The sequence below is a fragment of the Schistocerca americana genome, chromosome 4, assembly GCF_021461395.2.
Source record: "Schistocerca americana isolate TAMUIC-IGC-003095 chromosome 4, iqSchAmer2.1, whole genome shotgun sequence".
NCBI lineage: Eukaryota > Metazoa > Arthropoda > Insecta > Orthoptera > Acrididae > Schistocerca > Schistocerca americana.
In genome coordinates this window covers 222,027,340-222,046,905 of record NC_060122.1, presented here as the reverse complement: position 1 = coordinate 222,046,905, position 19,566 = coordinate 222,027,340, and the positions used below count along the sequence as shown (strand labels likewise).

The window sequence follows — 19,566 nt, the reverse complement described above, 5'->3', positions numbered from 1 at the left end:
CAGAGTTACCTTACATGTAAACGGAAAATATGAAAGTAAAATACGATGTGAGGCGAAATCTAAACAGTAAATAACCGCATCAAATTGCTCAAATTTCAACGGTATATTCTCTAGGCATTTATCTAGAAGCGTCATCTTCCAGTTATCGAGAAATATCCTAAAACCACGGTTTTTGAGTACCAAAACCGAGCCGTAGATTCCAACAAAGCTGTGGACAGCAAATGGTTGTAATTTTTACGATATTTTGCTAAGACCCAGATTTCGAATAACCTTGAAAATTTCTTGATAACTTTATCTGTTTTCGAGATACAGAGATTCAAAGTTACCCTAGGTGTACATGTAAAATACACACGTAAAATCTGGTATGAATTGAAAACGTAGCTTATAAAGTGACGTAGCGCGGAGAAATATGCGGTAAAGTGTCTCTGCTATTAACAGAACAGTTCTGTAAACTTCATGTTTTAGTACTGAGTCACATGTAAAATTTTTGTGCACTCAAAGCCGGTCTGAGGTGTTAAATTGGCATTGCGTTATTTCAATTTCACGTAAGTAAACTATCAAAATTATTTTGACATATGAAGTTCTTTTTACGTGAGTACATACCCTGCTATGGCAGGGGAAAGAAGGGAACCAGTGGAAAAATGCTCCTGCCGGAGGCTAAAATACTCCTGTTTATTTTAGTTGAAAAGTGGGTACCAGCTGCCTCATACTACTTTCCTCAGGACATATAAAAATTCTCCAAAAAATTTTGGCATGTGAACATATTCGCACTTTTTTAGCTGAGGAAGGTGGAGACAGCGGCAGTAGGAAAGAGATAGAAAAGTACTTAATACTGGTAGATACTAGACAGTGGTCGTGGTATAGAAAGAGCGAAGGAGACAGTAGCAATGGAGAGAAAGGAAGGCATACATTGGCAATGGTACGTAGTTGATAGTGACATAACAGTGCTAGGAAAAGAGTTAAGGGGACAGTGCCAATGGGAGAGGAAAAGTAAGAGACGGAGGAATTGGAAATGAGTGAGAGCCAGTGATAATTAGAGACAGAGTCTATGGCAATGACAACGAAGTAGAGAGAGAGAAAGGGAAAGAGAGAGAGAGAGAGAGACAGTGAGAACAGACAGCAGCAGTGGGAAGACATGAATGAGATAGTAGAACTAAGAGATAGAGTAAGAGGGAAACAGGGACAGGAAGAGGAGACAGAAATGGCAGGACAGGATACTGTGGCTGTGAGCCAGGAGACAGTGACAGTTAGAAAGACAAAAAAATAATGACAATGAGTTGGGTTGAATGAGTGAGTGAGAATGCGCAGGTAAAGCGAAGGACTAGTGGGTGAGAGTTACAGTTAGGGGATCTTTTGGGAGTGAGAGGTGACTTGCTTGTCAAAAAGAGTTTGAATATGTTAACATGCCAAAATTTTGGAAAGATTTTTAAAGGTGCTGAGAACGGTAGAATGAGGCAGCTGATACCCCACTTTTCAAAATGGTTCAAATGGCTCTGAGCACTATGCGACTTAACATCTTAGGTCATCAGTCCCCTAGAACTTAGAACTACTTAAACCTAACTAACCTAAGGACATCACACAACACCCAGCCATCACGAGGCAGAGAAAATCCCTGGCCCCGCCGGGAATCGAACCCGGGAACCCGGGCGTGGGAAGCGAGAACGCTACCGCACGACCACGAGATGCGGGCTACCCACTTTTCAGCTGAATCTTTTAAACACGAGCATATACGCCATTTTTGTGCTACGATAGGAGCATTTTTCTGCTGGCCAGTACCAATGAACAATTATGGCAGAAAAATAGTAGCTGGTAAGATTCACCACGTGAATCAGAAGGGCGGCGGAAAGCGAGTGTCCGGAAGGTGCAGAGATCAACCTTCTGTGGATGTGTGTATTACACTTCACAAAATCGACATTGTCCACATTCAAGAACTGTTCAAAACAACGTTGGAATGAACAATGGCGCGCCACAGTGATCACAAAGGTTCGCACCATCAAGATCGAAGTCGAACTCCTTAGAAGTTATAAACGGCGCGGGACGTTCAGCTAGTTATCCACTCTTAAAGAATGCATCGTTTTTGTGTAACGGGGTGATGAGAACTTGTGGAATGTGATGGCATGCAACCGAATGCGAAACAGTTTGTCGTTGAGCTTGTCGTGAAACTGACTATCCTTTAAGGCGCAGCTCCAGATAGTGCTATATTATGTTTGGTACGCACGAAAAAAAAATCCAGAGGTGAATTTGTCGAGTGGTTCCAGCTGGTGTCAACTGCAATGTCGCACGCTTTTTAGGAGGGATAATTTGCTCTAAAGGGGTACAATCTTTATATACAGATCAGGAATAAAGCAACAGCAAGTTATTTTGACCAGCTATTGGCCAAAAGCAGTGCTCATACCATAGTTGTACTTCTCTCACGCCAATTTTTCCACTCTTCATGCTGTGTTGTAAATATAACCCACTGCCCTTGCAAGATTACACACACGAGAGAGAAGTATAGGGGACAAAGCGCCTCCAACTTTTTGCAGCAGACTAAACAACTTTTCAGCCAGTCGGTATAATAATTTTTTACGAATGCGTTAAGGCATTGATGTTACTTTATCTTGATACAATTCTCGTGGTATTTCTAATTTTCAGTGTTTCTTTCATATGCATTTCCTCTTCAAATCCCGATTGGTCAGAGTTGAAACAAACTCCCTACTGATCGATGGGATATATTTGCTTATCTCATCTACAAATTTTCGGGCCGATTACACAGTTCACTGCGCACCGTCAAGCTGACGCTTTGTTTGAAATTTCGTTACCTTATGTCTCCCAATCCCGTAGCACTGAAGTTATGCAACTGTGCACTGCTTCCTTTGAAATCACTGTAATCTATGTCACAAGTAATTTGATGTACATTACGCAGTACGTCACTATCACGCACATCTTGAAAATTGTATGGAGCATCCTTGAAACGCGCAAACACCAGCTTTTGTAACAAGTGCGTTTTTCTTACGCACTGCCTGGTCATGTTGCTGCGGACTCACTCGAAATCTGTTCACAATTAATTTTTTATTATGTTGCGGATGATCTTCCATGTACGTAAATTATGCTCAGTACCCGCTCCTTGGACAACGATTGTCCTTTACTACGTTTCACTGACAACGGGATATGTGACTCTGCCCGACAAGAATGATGAACGACATGCCTTGACACCATTTTCAGTAACACTTCCACTTGTTAAACACTTATCGTCATCATTGTATTCCTCATGTACGTTGCCCGCACAGCCAAGCGTGTAGGACACCACACATTCCACTGACCCATTTTGCAAAAACCTTAATATTTCATCTGCCACTTCCCTCTCACTTTGCGAAATTTCTTGGGTTCCTTTCTCACGAAACGTCAACTTCGGTAACACTGTTGTTGTAGATGCAATGTTTGCTTTGTTTATGGTTGCCGTTGCTCTGCGTCGTACGAACACCACTAGTACTGTAGCACTGTTGTGAGTTTCTCGTCGTCTAAGCAACTCTCCTATGCTCCGTAGCCCTCATCCTGTACTCACCACTGGATACTTCCAGTCCCGTCACTTGTAGCCTTTAGTAGCCAATATTGTGGTTGGATAGCGGACAATATGTGGGACGTCGAATACCGTAAACATCATTAGCCTTTCATCGTAGCCGGCCGAAGTGGCCGTGCGGTTCTAGGCGCTGTAGTCTGGAACCGCGAGACCGCTACGGTCGCAGGTTCGAATCCTGCCTCGGGCATGAATGTGTGTGATGTCCTTAGGTTAGTTAGGTTTAACTAGTTCTAAGTGCTAGGGGACTAATGACCTCAGAAGTTGAGTCCCATAGTGCTCAGAGCCATTTGAATCTTTCATCGTAACCAAGCGTAACAAGTCAATGTTGATATGACAAACATTGTACTTAGTTTCAAGTTCCTTAGTAAGCACGAAGTGAGTTACACATACATGTTAGTGTGTGTGTGTGTGTGAGTGGGTGGGTGGGAGCGTTGGTGGTGGTAAGTTTCTATGGGCCCAAACTGCTGAGGTCATCGGTCCCTAGGCTTACACAATATTTAAGGTAACTTAAACTAAATTACGCTAAGGACAACACACACACCCATGCCCTAGGGAGGACTCGAACCGCCGACGGGGGCAGCCGCGCGAACCGTAGCAAGGCGCCCTAGATAGCGCGGCTACACCGCGCGACCGTGTATGTGTATGTGTGTGATGACCATTGATCATAGATACTGATTCTTTAGTAAGTATGATCTGAAATTGGTTGTTAATCAACCGAGACAGGTAATCAGAAATTTGTAATTTTGTATTCATTGGAATCAGGACGAAAAATTTTTTAAGTAAATAATACAGATAGCTGTATCTTCTTTCGCCAACAATGTTAGGTCTTACAAACGAAAAGTAATTGTAAAAAGTAATGCAAGGTAGTACGCGAATAGATCTAAAAGATATACCTTTGTAATACCGGATGGTTTCTTTGGAACGGAAAACTTTGTAGTCCTTTGCATATGTTAAAAATTTTCTCCGAATTGCTGTCTCCATTCGTGGAGAAGATATGATCTTCTGAAATTATATTTTCGAAACAACCTGTTCCTACGAGTCCAGCTTGCAGCTATAATAGTGGATGACTTAGTTTTTAGTCTCTCTCTCTCAAAAAAATGGTTCAAATGGCTCTGAGCACTATGGGACTCAACTTCTGAGGTCATCAGTCCCCTAGAACTTAGAACTACTTAAACCTAACTAACCTAAAGACATCACATACATCCATGCCCGAGGCAGGATTCGAACCTGCGACCGTAGCGGTCTCGCGGTTCCAGACTGTAGCGCCTAGAACCGCACGGCCACTCCGGCCGGCTCTCTCTCTCTCTCTCTCTCTTTCACTCACACTTACACAGCCGCTGACAAGGAATGAAAATACAAGCACATCATTTCGGGATTTTTAACCTACTCTATGGCTCCTGAACTACCTGATTTACAGCACTACTTATGTACACTGAAGAACCAAAGAAACTGGTACACCTGCCTAATATCGTGTAGGGCCTCCGCGAGCACGCAGAAGTGCCGCAACAGACGTGGCATGGACTCGACTAATGCCTGAAGTAGTGCTGGAGGGAATTGATACCGCCGGTCGGAGTGGCCGTTCGGTTCTAGGTGCTACAGTCTGGGACCGCGCGATCGCCATGGTTGCAGGTTCGAATCCTGCCTCGGGCATGGATGTGTGTGATGTCCTTAGGTTAGTTAGGTTTAATTAGTTCTACGTTCTAGGCGACTGATGACCTCAGAAGTGAAGTCGCATAGTGCTCAGAGCTATTTGAACCATTTTCAATTGATACCATGAATCCTGCAGGACTGCCCACAAATCCGTAAGAGTACAATGGGGTGGATATCACTTCTGAACAGCACGTTGCAACGCATCCCAGATATACGCTGTAATGTTCAAATCTGGCGAGTTTGGTGGCCAGCGGAAGTGTTCAAACTCAGAAGAGTGTTCCTGGGTCCACTCTGTAGCAATTACGGGCGTGTGGGAGTCGCATTGTCCTGCTGGAATCGCACAAGTCCACCGGAACGCACAACGGACATGAATGGACGGAGATGAGCAGACAGGATGCTTACGTATTTGTCACCTGTCAGACTCGTATCTAGACGTATCAAGGGTCCCATATCACTTCAACTGCACACCATTACAGAGCCTCCACCAGCTTGAACAGTCCCCTGTTGACATGCGTCCATGGATTCGTGAGGTTGTCTCCATACCCGTACATGTCCACCCGATCGATATAATTTGAAATGAGACTCGTCTAACCAGCCAACATGTTTCACGTTATCAACAGTTCAGTGGTGTTGACGGTCCCAAGGGAGGCGTAAAGCTTCGTGTCGTGCAGTCATCAAGGGTACAAGAGTGGGCCTTCTGCTCCGAAAGCCCATATTGATAATGTTTCGTTGAATGTTTCGCACGCTGACACTTGTTGATGGCCCGGCATTGAAATCTGCAGCAGTTTGCGGAAGTGTTGCACTTCTGTCACGTTGAACGATTCTCTTCAGTCGTCGTTGGTCCCGCTCTTGCAGGATTTTGTTGCGGGCGTCGTGATGTCGGAGATTTGATGTCTTACCGCATTCCTGATATTCACGGTACACTCGTAAAATGGTCGTACGGGAAAATCCCCACTTCATCGCTACCTCGGAGATGCTGTGTCTCGCCGGCCGCGGTGGTCTAGCGGTTCTAGGCGCGCAGTCCGGAACCGCGCGACTGCTACGGTCGTAGGTTCGAATCCTGCCTCGGGCATGGATGTGTGTGATGTCCTTAGGTTAGTTAGGTTTAAGTAGTTCTAAGTTCTAGGGGACTGATGACCACAGTAGTTAAGTCCCATAGTGCTCAGAGCCATTTGAACCATTTGCTGTGTCTCATCGCTCGTGTGCCAACTATAACACCACGTTCATGCTCACTTATATCTTGATAACCTGCCATTGTAGCAGCAGTAACGTATCTAACAACTGCACCAGACACTTGTTTTATATAGGCGTTGCCGATGGCAGCGCTGTATTCTGCCTGTTTGCGTACCTCTGTATTTGAATACTCACGCCTATACCTGTTTCTTTGGCGCTTCAGTGTATTTCCCACTGTGCTTCAGTCTTCAACATTCTCGACGGAACGAACACTACGCTGAGAACTTACGATGAAAGTTTTAGCATGCAAAATAGTGTCGCTACCCAACTCACACACATCGTACACACACTTACCGACAGATACCTCCGTTGAATTTTCTGTGTGGTTGTGCTGGCTAGCGGCGTCAGATGCCTGGGCAGTGGTGAGCGTGATGATGACGATGAGAATGACTATCGCCAGGGTGGTAAGGCAGGCCGCGAGGACCAGGGCATCCCTCTGGCGCCACCAGGGTACGTGCTTGTCAGTGGCACTGCACGATGTCTGCGTACCTGTCAGTGGCACAGTACACAAGAGTCACTCTGTAACACCAAATTACAGCCTTACTTTTTAATTGTTTTATTGAAAGACCCATATAAAATAACAACTTATAGTTTCATACCGTCGTCGTGCTACGACGAAAAGTAAAAGCAGAGACAATATAAGATTCAGAGAGGTCTAAGAACAACGATTATGTAACTCGCAATAATGAGACTATATCCTTGTCTTTTTGGTAGATATAGCGTCGTATCTTAGTGTAACGTAGTATGTCGCCTAGATTAAAAGTGAGTTATATGTAATGTTCTGCCCGCATCTCGTGGTCGTGCGGCAGCGTTCTCGCTTCCCACGCCCGGGTTGCCGGGTTCGATTCCCGGCAGGGTCAGGGATTTTCTCTGCCTCGTGATGGCTGGGTGTTGTGTGCTGTCCTTAGGTTAGTTAGGTTTAAGTAGTTCTAAGTTCTAGGGGACTGATGACCTCAGATGTTAAGTCCCGTAGTGCTCAGAGCCACTTGAACTTGAACTTGTAATGTTCTCCTAAATGAGTAGGCCTAATAGCCCATTTTAAGATCAACTATGTCGGAAAACTTATTCAAAATTACTTTGCACAAAAACTAATGAGAGGAATAATCAGGTATCATTAAATGTGGCTCTCTCTGAAACGGAATCGATTCGTTACATGCGATAATGTTGAGTGTCGTCTGGCTCCAGTTCATTCACTATGATTTTAAAAATTGCACCTGAAGTCTGAATATTACAGTAAATGATATTTTCGTGTATAGAATACCATTTCATAAAAATGGCTCTGAGCACTATGGGACTTAACTTCTGAGGTCATCAGTCCCCTAGAACTTAGAACTACTTAAACCTAACTAACCTAAGGACGTCACACACATCCATGCCCGAGGCAGGATTCGAACCTGCGACCGTAACGGTCGCGCGGTTCCAGACTGAAGCGCCTAGAACCGCTCGGCCACACCGGCCGGCATACCATTTCACAATCAGGAGGTCGCGCATTATTATTAAACGCTGGAATTCATACAGACTATGAACCTATCTGATACTGCCTATAATAATTCCATAAAAGCTGAATGAAAACGTTGATATTTTAAGTGTTTCATTTAAATAGAAGAATAGCCGCTACAGTCATTGCTCTTAGACTTGTTGTAGAGGCAAAGATTAATTTTATTTTTGTATTTAATATGGTCTGCTCATTCTACCGTTACTTTTAATTAAGGAAAGGTGGAAACTACTCATTCATCAGTAGCAGTTGGCCATATTAAAACATCATAGGTGTCACATTTTATATTATCGTTTGCCAGTCTAAGGGTGATTCTTATTAACGTTAGAAACCCCCGAATCAACGTAGATGACGGTGAGACAGGTAATTTAATATGAGACACTTGGGGTCGGAAATGTCGGGAAATACCCCAAAAATGGATGAGAAATGTTGAACATGTGACGTCACCAGATGACGTACTCGCCGTACGTGCAGCGGTTGGGTTTGGGCGTGAAAGGATGATTGAGCTATGTAATACTTGCATTCAAGCAAACGGTGTAAATTTTGAACACCTTTCGTAAATGTGATCTGTTGTAAACGTACAAGTTACAAAATTATAGTCCTCGCTGTAACGGAGTAGAACGTGTTCTTATTTTGTGTTTCTTTCCTTTTGTCCCTTCTGGTTTTGTTTAGAGACATTATTTAGTAAATAAAACATGGCTCATTTTCTGGTAACGACGCAGTTCGGGAGCTTAGACTCATTTACTTATAACCCAATACGGTAGGTTTTTGCTGTACTGTACTTTGCAGTGTACCAGCGGAGATCGCTAGACTGGTAAATAAAACATCAAATCTTACGTCGATATAAACACATAACTATCTAACGCAACGAAAAAAATTCTGCGTGCCAGACGCAATACTCGAACCCTCGAGCCCGTGCACTAAAGCCCGGGGCCACATCGACGGGAATACTGGACGTAGTTTGGGATGATCAGGCGCGACAGACCGAAACGCTCAACTGCTGCACGTACGGCGAGGTGCGTCATTTGGTGACGTCACGTGTCCAACAATTGTCGTCCACTTCTGGGGTATTTCCCGACATTTGCGACCCATGCGTCTTATATTAAATTAATCGTCTCAGCATGATCTACGTCACTTCGGACATTTTTAAACGTTAATAAGAATCACCTTGTGTATAACTTAAAGTTCCCCGCCGCGTTTTCTGTCTCTGCATGAAGGCTAATCTCAGTAACTACTATGGGAATTTTGATGCGGTTTTCACCGATAGACAAACTGACTCACGAGGAATGTTGTGTGTATGTGTGTGTGTGTGTGTGTGTGTGTGCATGCGTGTGTGGTTGTGTACTGAAGTGCAACCACCTCGGCGGCTGGACTTCCTGGGTGACAGGTAAATGGGTAAATCAAACTTTACGTAAACGTAAGAAGGGCTGCGTGCTCGGAAGGTTTATGGTACCCTGGGTGTGGGGTGTGGGATGTGGGTTGAAGCAGTGTGAGGTGTGAGTTGACTTCATTTGACTTATTTAATGTTTTATTGTGATGCCTCGACGATGGCTCGAGTTAACCGTGGCGCTGCCAGGTCCTCGTGTAGTCCAGGTGTCCTGCCGAAGGCTCAGTGCGTCCACTTTGTCCAAAAGTTTGCGTTTGAGGGAGATGATAAGTACCTGGACAGTCGGCATGTCGAGTTCCTGGTGCAAGCTATGGACCCTCGCCCACCTGGGTGTCCCAAGGATGAACCAAAGGCCGTGATTTGTGAAAACTGCAGTAAATTAATGTTGGATTCACACGCTGTCCCTCAGGTGGAGCATCCATACAATATGGGCGGATGAACTGTGGAGTTTGGTACGGACGTTGATATGCGTGGCCAAACAAGTTGTCCGGCCGCGGATTCCTACAAGTGCTGCCTGTGTGAATCTGGGGTGGGTCGCTGGTCATATATAAACTGAGTGACCAAATCTCACGGGAAGGGTCGTCCCGTCTGAAGACACGTCGTTTGTGATACGCGAATGTCGAGGCTAGATGTGGCGTATGGCACCAATTGTACACACCTGATAATTCTGTTTCACGCAGGTGTGCAGTGGACATGTCAGCACCCTGCGAGCTAAGGTCGATTCAGACTGGGCTCCATGGGTATGGAATACGACGTCACGTAACGGTCAAATTAGACTTCATGACGGATGTTCTTGACAAGGTTTGTACGATAAACAGGTGAGAAATGAAACAATAGCAAAAGTGTCGTCCAAACATTGCAAACTATGACATTTATTTGCTACGGAAAATATATACAAAAACATGAAATAATATTTAGAGGACAACGCACTGACGAGCAGTGACTACTGCCCACCGCGCGGTTGTATGCTGCATGGTGGCGCTGAGGGCACGTGACGCGGTAAGAGAAGTACACTACTGGCCATTAAAATTGCCACACCAAGAAGAAATGCAGATGATAAACGGGTATTCATTGGACAAATATATTGTACTACAACTGACATGTGATTACATTTCCACGCAATTTGGGTCCATAGATCCTGAGAAATCAGTACCCAGAACAACCACCTCTAGCCGTAATAACGGCCCTGATACGCCTGGGCATTCAGTCAAACAGAGCTTGGATGGCGTGTATAGGTACAGCTGCCCATACATCTTCAACACGATACCACAGTTCATCAAGAGTACTGACTGTCGTATTGTGACGAGCCAGTTGCTCGGCCAACATTGACCAGACATTTTCAGTTGGTGAGAGATCTGGAGAATGTGCTGGCCAGGGCAGCGGTCGAACATTTTCTGTATCCAGAAAGGCCCGTACAGGACCTACAACATGCGGCCGTGCATTATCCTGCTGTAACGTAGGATTTCGCAGGGATCGAATGAAGGGTAGAGCCACGGGTCGTAACACATCTGAAATGTAACGTCCACTGTTCAAAGTGCCGTGAATGCGAACAAGAGGTGACCGAGACGTGTAACAAATGGCACCCCACACCATCACGCCGGGTGATACGCCAGTATGGCGATGACGAATACACGCTTCCAATGTGCGTTCACCGCGATGTCGCCAAACACGGATACTACCATCATGATGCTGTAAACAGAATCTGGATTCATCCGAAAAAATGACGTTTTGCCATTCGTGCACCCAGGTTCGTCGTTGAGTACACCATCGCAGGCGCTCCTGTCTGTGACGCAGTGTCAAGGGTAACCGCAGCCATGGTCTCCGAGCTGATAGCCCATGCTGCTGCAAACATAGTCGAACTGTTGGTGCAGATGGTTGTTGTCTTGCAAACGTCCCCATCTGTTGACTCAGGGATCGAGATGTGGCTGCACGATCCGTTACAGCCACGCGGATAACATGCCTGTCATCTCGACTGCCGTTGGGATCCAGCACGGCGTTCCGTATTACCCTCCTAAACCCACCGATTCCGTATTCTGCTACCAGTCATTGAATCTCGACCAACGCGAGCAGCAATTTCGCGATACGATAAACCGCAATCGCGATAGGCTACAGTCCGACCTTTATCAAAGTCGGAAACGCGATGGTACGCATTTCTCCTCCTTACACGAGGCATCACAACAACGTTTCACCAGGGAACTGCTGTTTGTGTATGAGAAATCGGTTGGAAACTTTCCTCATGTCAGCACGCTGTAGGTGTCGCCACCGACGCCAGCCTTGTGCAAATGCTCTGAAAAGCTAATCATTTGCATATCACAGCATCTTCTTCCTGTAGGTTAAATTCCGCCTCTGAAGCACGTCATCTTCGTGGTGTAGCAATTTTAATGGTCAGTAGTGTATATTAGCGGAGCATAGACAATTGGAGAATCATTTTAGCGACGATAAGTGGTGCAAATGCGGATATTCACCGACTTTGAGAGAAGCCAAGCAGTTGTGGGCCAGTGCCTGGGAGCGAGCATCTCGGAAAGGGCGAAACTGGTCGTCTGTTCGCGTGCTATTGTCGTGAACATCTATAGAAACTGGTTGAAGAATGCTGAAACCACGAGTAGGCGACAAGCTGGAGGCCCATACCTCATTACAGAACACGGGGACCGGAGGCTTGCTCGCTCTCTAAAGCAGGACAGGCCGCGATCTGTGGCAGACCTGACGACAGAGCACAGTGCTGGCGCAGGCCCGAGTGTTTTGGAATTCACCTTTCGGCGCACAGTGTTGAACAAGGTGTTCCGCAGCAGAGGACCCCCTTGTTTCCCATGTTGATCCAACAACATCGTCAATTATGATTACAGTGGGCGTGATATTATCGAGATTGGACCGTGGATCAATGGAATCGTCACGCCTGATCGGATGAATCCCGTTTATTGTTAATTCTCGTCAATGGCTGTGTCCAGACACGTCGTCAGCCTGGTTAACGGCTGCTCGAACCATGCATCTCGCCACGTACGCAGGCCGGTGGGAGCAGTATTATGTTGTGGGGGACATTCAACTGAGATTCCATGGGACCTGCAGTAGTAATCGAAGGCACCGTGACAGCTGTGGGCTACGTGAACATTATTAGGGATCACCTATACACCCTGATGCTTGATGTCTTCCTCAATGGGAATGGCACCTTCCAGCCCAATAACTGTCCGTTTTTCAAGGTCAGAATCGTGCTGCAATGGCTTGAGGAGCGTGACAGTGAACTCACGTTCATGTCTTCGCCATCAAATCTGGCTTATCTGAATCCGATGAAATCCATCTTGGAAGCTATCGGACGCCAGCTTCGCGCCTACAAACCAACCGCCCGTAAATTGCGAGAAGTCTGTGAGCTGTGCGTAGGCTTCTGGTGCCACAATCCTCTGGAAGCCTGTTAAGTACTTGTCGAATCCATGGCAAGTAAAATCACTGCTGAATTGCTTTCCAGAAGTTTACCAACACGGTTTTAAGTATTAAGTTGGAGGTCATAATGTTTTGGCCCATTATTCTACATAGAGCCTTATATTATTCTCATCACGTTTTTCTTTCTTTTCTTCGAAGTACCAAATATGAGTCAACTATTTTTTTTTCCTTCCAAACAGCTAATATTTTCACAGTTTTAAAAAAAAGGTAATGAAAACAGTTTCATCAAATTTCTCTTCCATCTCTATGGTTCATCAGCGGACATCCACTTGGCTTCATAACGCTGCCACCCGGCTCACATTATCAACGCAACCTGTAGCAAGGTACCTGGTTACATCAGCCATTTTCACTCCCGCTACACTATCAATGGTTAGACGAAAAAATAATGTTGTGAGAAAACAAACAGAAACAGCAGCTTAATGTAACTACAGCTACAAACATGATAACCAAGTTCATAACTGTTCCCGAATGTAATAGCGTCATATTTAGAATATAGAGTGGAAATCCATGAACACATCTTCCCACCTTAACTGTGTCCTCTACGCTGCTATCACTGACTCGGACGAACTCATAGCTCATCGCATCTCTCCGTTCTCGTTTTAGATTGAAACCTGACGATGGCGTCCGTCGCTAAGCGTAAATTTTATCTTTGGGTGACTAGTAAGTAGATAATCAGAGTATCCGATTGGAAAAGCTCCGATATCATATAGCAGTTCAAAAGTACCAAACAGCCCATCCTAAAGAAAAGCCATTCAACTGTTTCAAAACACAGACCAGTTTAGGCATAGCTTCCCACATGTCTAGGACATCGGTACTACCCAACCTCGACCAGGATACTGAACGATAACCTCTACGCTTATGCTCAACATTAGAAAATTTGAAACATCTGAAAGACGACATCTCGATGATCGCCTGAGGGTCTGAAAGGCAGATTACTTTATAAATAAAGCTAATAAAAATTAAACCTCCAGTTACCTCATCTACGCACGGAAACTCTCAGAACCAACAGGTCAGGTGCACATGCGGAAAAATGATGCTTATGAGTGCCGTTACAAGAGCCAAGAGGGACTAATAAGAGTGGAAGACCAAGAACGAATCGCTCGGATTAAAAAGGGTGTAAGACAGAGATGTAGTCTATCGCCCCTACTGTTCAATCTACACATCGAAGAAGCAATGGAAATAAAAGAAAGATTCAAGAGTGGAATTAAAATTCACGGTGAAAGGATATCAATGATACGATTCGCTGACGACATTTCTATCCTAAGTGAAAGTGAAGAAGAATTACATGATCTCCTGAAAGGAATGAGCAGTTTGATGAGTACAGAATATAGATTGAGAGTAAATCGAAGTAAAACGAAAGTAATGAGAAGTAGCAGAAATAAGAGCACCAAGAAACTTAAGATCAGGATTGGCGATCAAGAAGTGGATGAAGTTAAGGAATTCTGATACCTAGGCACCAAAATCACCCATGACGAACGGAGCAAGGAGGCCATGAAAAGCAGACTAGCACTGGCAAAAAGGGCATTCCTGGCCAAGAGAAGTCTACTAGTATCAAACACAGGCCTGAATTGGAGGAAGAAATTTCTGAGAGTGTGCTTTAGGAGCACAGCATTGTATAGTAGTCATACATGAACTGTGGGAAAACCGGAAAAGAAGAGAATCAAAGCATTTGTGATGTGGTGCTACAGAACAATGTTGTAAATTAAGTGGAGTGATGAGCAACGAGGAGTTTCTGGGCAGAATCGGCGAGGAGACTGGAGCTGGTATCTTCTAATGTAGTAGAGGGAGGTGTAGAGGGTAATAACTGTAGAGGAAGACAGAGATTGGAATACAGCCAGCCGGCCGTGGTGGCCAAGCGGTTCTAGGCGCTTCAGTCTGGAACCGCGCGACCGCTACGTTCGCAGGTTCGTATCCTGCCTCGGACATGGATGTGTGTGTGATGTCCTTAGGTTAGTTAGGTTTAAGTAGTTCTAAGTTCTAGGGGACTGATGACCTCAGATGTTAAGTCCCATAGTGCTCTGAGCCATTTGAACCATTTTTTAATACAGCCAGCAGATAACTGAGGGCGGGGATGCAGTTGCTACTCTGAGGTGAAGACGTTGGCACAGGAGAGGAATTCGTGGCGGGCTGCATCATACCAGTGACAAGACTGATGACTCAAAAAAAAAAAAAAAAAAAAAAAAAAAAAAAAAAAAAAAAAAAAAAAGTTCTGCTTATGGAAACTTGGTGCTCGCGAACACATGTGAGGAGCGCGTTTAAGATGTGCTAGTTGTCGCGTACGTGTTTGGCACACTGTCGTAGCAGCAATAATTGTCATTGGAATGAAATTTCATTCATAATTATTTTTCCGTAGCGATGATACAGAAGGGACCAATTAAAGACGGTTTCGTAGAAGACTGCCGTCTTTCATCATACGATAGCACTAATCGATATTATTGTTATAGCTGCCAAAGTTCCTTTCGACCTCGATATAAATTCAGAGTACGGTTTTCTCTAACTATAGTATAGTTACAAACCATTAATTTTCTTTACACATTGTCACCCTATTCATAATCCTACTTCCTATTGCCCTATTTGAAAGTCCGAGTACTATTATTAACACAATCCCACATTTCGTAATGACTTACGAAATAAACCAATGACCTGAACTCAATCGGTATTTCCAAAACTGTTTTTTCATCAACACAGTTACAAAGTAATTTCGGACTGTAAACGGTTTCGACCGCGAAATGGTCACTTCAGAACAGAACTTGTTGTAAAAGCATATAAAATGATCAGCCAAAACTCTATGATCACTGCCCACAGCAACGTTGGATGACGCCAGGTGGCGTTGCGGGTACGTGACGCGTTAACAAGATTATGTAAGCGGAACAGACAGGGGCGGAGGATCACCCTAGGGAAGATATGAGCTGCAAAGGAGAAATACAGCGAGATAACGGACTTTGACCAAGGACAGATTATTATTACGCAGAGGCTGTGGACGAACATCTCGAAAACGGCGAAACTGGTCGAATATTCACGTGCTACTGCCGTCAGCACCTACGGAAAGAGGTACAAGGACAGCGAAACTACCCCTAGACGCTAAATGGTTGGACGTCCACGACCCGTTACAGAACGTGGGGTTCGGAGGCTTGTTTATTCTATAAAGTAGGATAGATGGTGATCTGTGGTATCTCTGCCGAAAAAGCACAATGTTGGTGCACGCACAAGTGTTTCGGAGCACACCGTTCATCGTACACTGTTGAACATGGGGCTCTGCAGCTGACCACCCCTGTGTGTTCACGTGTTGACCCAACGACATCGTCAATTACAATTTCAGTGGGAACGGCACTATCGAGATTCGACCGTCGATCAATGGAAACGTGTCAGTTCTTCGGGTGAATCACATTTCTGTTACACTAGGTCGCTGGTCGTCTCCACAAAGACCATCATCGAGGTGAACGGCGGCTCGAAACGTGCGGGGCACCACGAACGCAAGCTGGTGGGGCCATTATTATACTATGGAAGACATTATGCCGCGACTGCATGGAACCTGTGGTAGAAATCGAAGGCACGCTGACAGCTGCGTACCACCTGCATCCCTTCATGCCTGATACCTTCACCGACGGCGATGTCATCTTTCAGCAGTATAACTGTCTCTGTCTCAGAGCCAGAACCGTCCTACAATGGTTTGAGGAGCGTTATAGTGAACTCAAGTTGATGTCTCAGTGATCAAATTCGCCTTATGTAAATCCTGTGGAACGCATCTGGGTCGCTATAGGGCACCATCACCGTGTATACTAATCATCGGCCCGTTATTTAAGCAAATTTCATGGCCTGTGCGTAGACATGTAATGTCACATACCTCCACAAGCTAAAAAAAAAGTCGGATCCCTGATATGCAGAGTCATTGATGTATTTCGTCCAAAGACGGAAAAATAAGCTATTAAGCATAATGTTTTGGCTCATCAGTGTGCACAGCCTTGTGCTGAACGTGCTCCTTGCAGCACATAACACAGTGAACCAGTGAAATGATCGTCGATGAAATGAAATGTCGTCTGACTAGGGCCTCCCGTCGGGTAGACCGTTCGCCGGGTGGAAGTCTTTCGATTTGACGCCACTTCGGCGACTTGCGCGTCGATGAGGACAAAATGATGATGATTAGGACAACGTAACACCCAGTCCCTAAGCGGAGAAAATCTCCGAGCCAGCAGGGAATCGAACCACCCTTAGGATTGACATTCTGTCGCGCTGACCACTCAGCTACCGGTGGCGGACATCATTGGTAGAGACCAGTGAATACGAAATTACTTTACGAATGTCTCTGTGAATAGACAGTTTTGAGCATTTATCTGCTGTGCTCGTCTCTATTGCGACACACATTTTACTATGCTGCTGTCTGTTATTGTTGCACTGCTTGTGATCTTTCATTGTCCGGAATTTTACTATTCCGAGTGAACAGCTGCATCCCTTCCAATCCCGTTAAACCGTCGTACAAACGTACTACGACACTCCATTTCCTCCTTGCCATGGATTAATAGGAACGCTACTGGAATGAAATTTCCCAGATACCGATAGCTTCTTATCTCTTCTGACTACCGCATTCGTATCGCCAGATTACGTTGCTAAACAGCCGGTCTCGATTTCTTCAGCGCCTTGAATGCAGCGTCGTTGGTAGGTTGCTTCCAGTGTGGAAAGGAAACTCACGATTTGAGTTAAACGGATTGATTTTTTACTGACGCATAGACAGGAAAGAAAACTAAATCACTGATTCCTATCCGAAATACGCCTTATTTTCGCCCCTTTGAAGCATGTGCATCTTCCACATTAGTTTAAGGTTTGTCCTCTCATTTCTGGGCTGTCTAAGTTAGGTGCAGAACGTGCTAGCGCAGTGGATAGTACACCGGACTCACATTCGGGAGGACGATGGTTCAAATCCCAATGTAGATATACTGATTTAGGTTTCCCGTGATTTTCGTAATTCTCTTAACGCAAATTCCGGGAAAAAGCGCATGGCCGGTATCTTTCCCTGCTGTCCTTAACCCGAGCTTGTGCTCCATCTCTCCTTCTCGACGGAACGTTAAACACCTCCTTTTTTTTCGCTGTGGGTGATAAACGCCGTGGGATAGTGACATGCACAGATATCGATGGCGGTAGTATCACTTACACAAGATCAGTGCATTGGCGGAGATTTCATTTCTACTAGGGTGACTCATGTGAAAAGGTTTCCACACGACGAGAAGTAACAGACTTTGAACGCACAACGGTAGTTGGAGCTGGACACATGGGATATTCCATTTCGGAATTCGTTAGGGAATTCAATATTCCGAGATACATATTAGCAAGAGAACACCAGACTTCTGGCATATCCTTTCACCTTGGACAAAGCAACGGCTGACAGCCTTCACTTAACGACGAGAGCGGCGGCGTCTGTGCAGAGTTGTCAGTGCTAACAGACAAGCAACAATGTGTGAAATAACTGGAAAACTCAATGTGGGACATCAGTTAGGATGGTGTGGTGAAATCTGGCGTCAATAGGTTATAGCTGCAAACGACCGCACGACCCTGCCTGCAGCGCCTCTGCTGAGCTCGTGACCTTACCGTTTAAACCCTAGGCAACTGGGAAACCGCGGCCTCTACAGATGATTCGCGATTTCATCGATTTCAGCTGGTAAGAGCTAATGGTTGGTTTCAGGTTCTCAACAAGTCAATGCGCAAGCGGTGGTGGCCCTATAATGGTGTAGGCTCTGTTTACGTGGAATGGACATGGGCCCTCTTGTGCAACTTAACCGATTATTGGCTGGAAATGGTTGTGTTTGGCTACTTGGACACTACTTGCAGCCATATATGGACTTCATGTTCCAAAACAACGACGTCATATCACGGGGTCACAATTGCTCGCTACTGATTTGAAGTACGTTCTGGACAATTCGAGCGAATTTTTGGCTACCCAGAACATCCCATCTGAATCTCAACAAACATTTATGGGACATAACTGAGAGATTAATTCGCGCGCAACATCCTGCATCAGCAAAAATTTCGCGATTGTGGACGGTTATAGAAGCAGCATGGGCCAGTATTTCTGCAGAGGACTTCCTACGATTGTTGAGTCCATTCCATGTTGAATTGCTGCTCTGCGCCTGGCAAAAGGATGTCACGATATCAGGAGGTATCCCAAGACTTTTCACCTCAGTGTGTGATAGATGTTGTTGTTCACGTGGACGGGGTCTTCAGTCCAAAGACTGGTTTTATGCAGCTCTCCACCCCAGTATATCTTGTGAAAGCCTCTTCATTTCTGCATAACTATTGCGACACTGGTACTGAACAAGCAACTACATTCAAATTTGGCCTCCTTTTACGATTTTTACCCTCCGCACCTCTTTCTGTTACCAAACTCATGTCCCCTTCATGCCTCAGGATGCGTCCTTTCGGTCGATCCCTCCTTTGGTGAAGTACTGCCGCAATTTTTTTTCCCTCTATTCGATTCATTACCTTCTCATTGATTATTCGATGTACCCATTTAATTTTTAACAATCTTATGAACACAGCATTTCAAAAGTTTCTATTCTCTTCCTGTAAGACCTGCTTATCGCTCTCGTTTCACTATCGTACAAAGCTAAGTGGCTCTGAGCACTATGGGACTCAACTGCTGTGGTCATAAGTCCCCTAGAACTTACAACTACTTAAACCTAACTAACCTAAGGACAGCACACAACACCCAGCCATCACGAGGCAGAGAAAATCCCTGACCCCGCCGGGAATCGAACCCGGGAACCCGGGCGTGGGAAGCGAGAACGCTACCGCACGACCACGAGATGCGGGCACAAAGCT

At 45.2% G+C, this 19,566-nt stretch overlaps 1 protein-coding gene across 1 annotated transcript in view; it reads right to left on the bottom strand.

Moving 5' to 3' along the window:
* The window catches only part of LOC124612519 (peptidoglycan recognition protein 1-like), a 132,335-nt gene that overhangs the window by 39,352 nt on the left and 73,417 nt on the right, over positions 1-19,566 (bottom strand). The window contains exon 2 of the mRNA XM_047140777.1: positions 6,737-6,931. Within this exon, the coding sequence (XP_046996733.1) occupies positions 6,737-6,931 (195 nt within the window). The remainder of the gene's footprint in view (positions 1-6,736; positions 6,932-19,566) is intronic.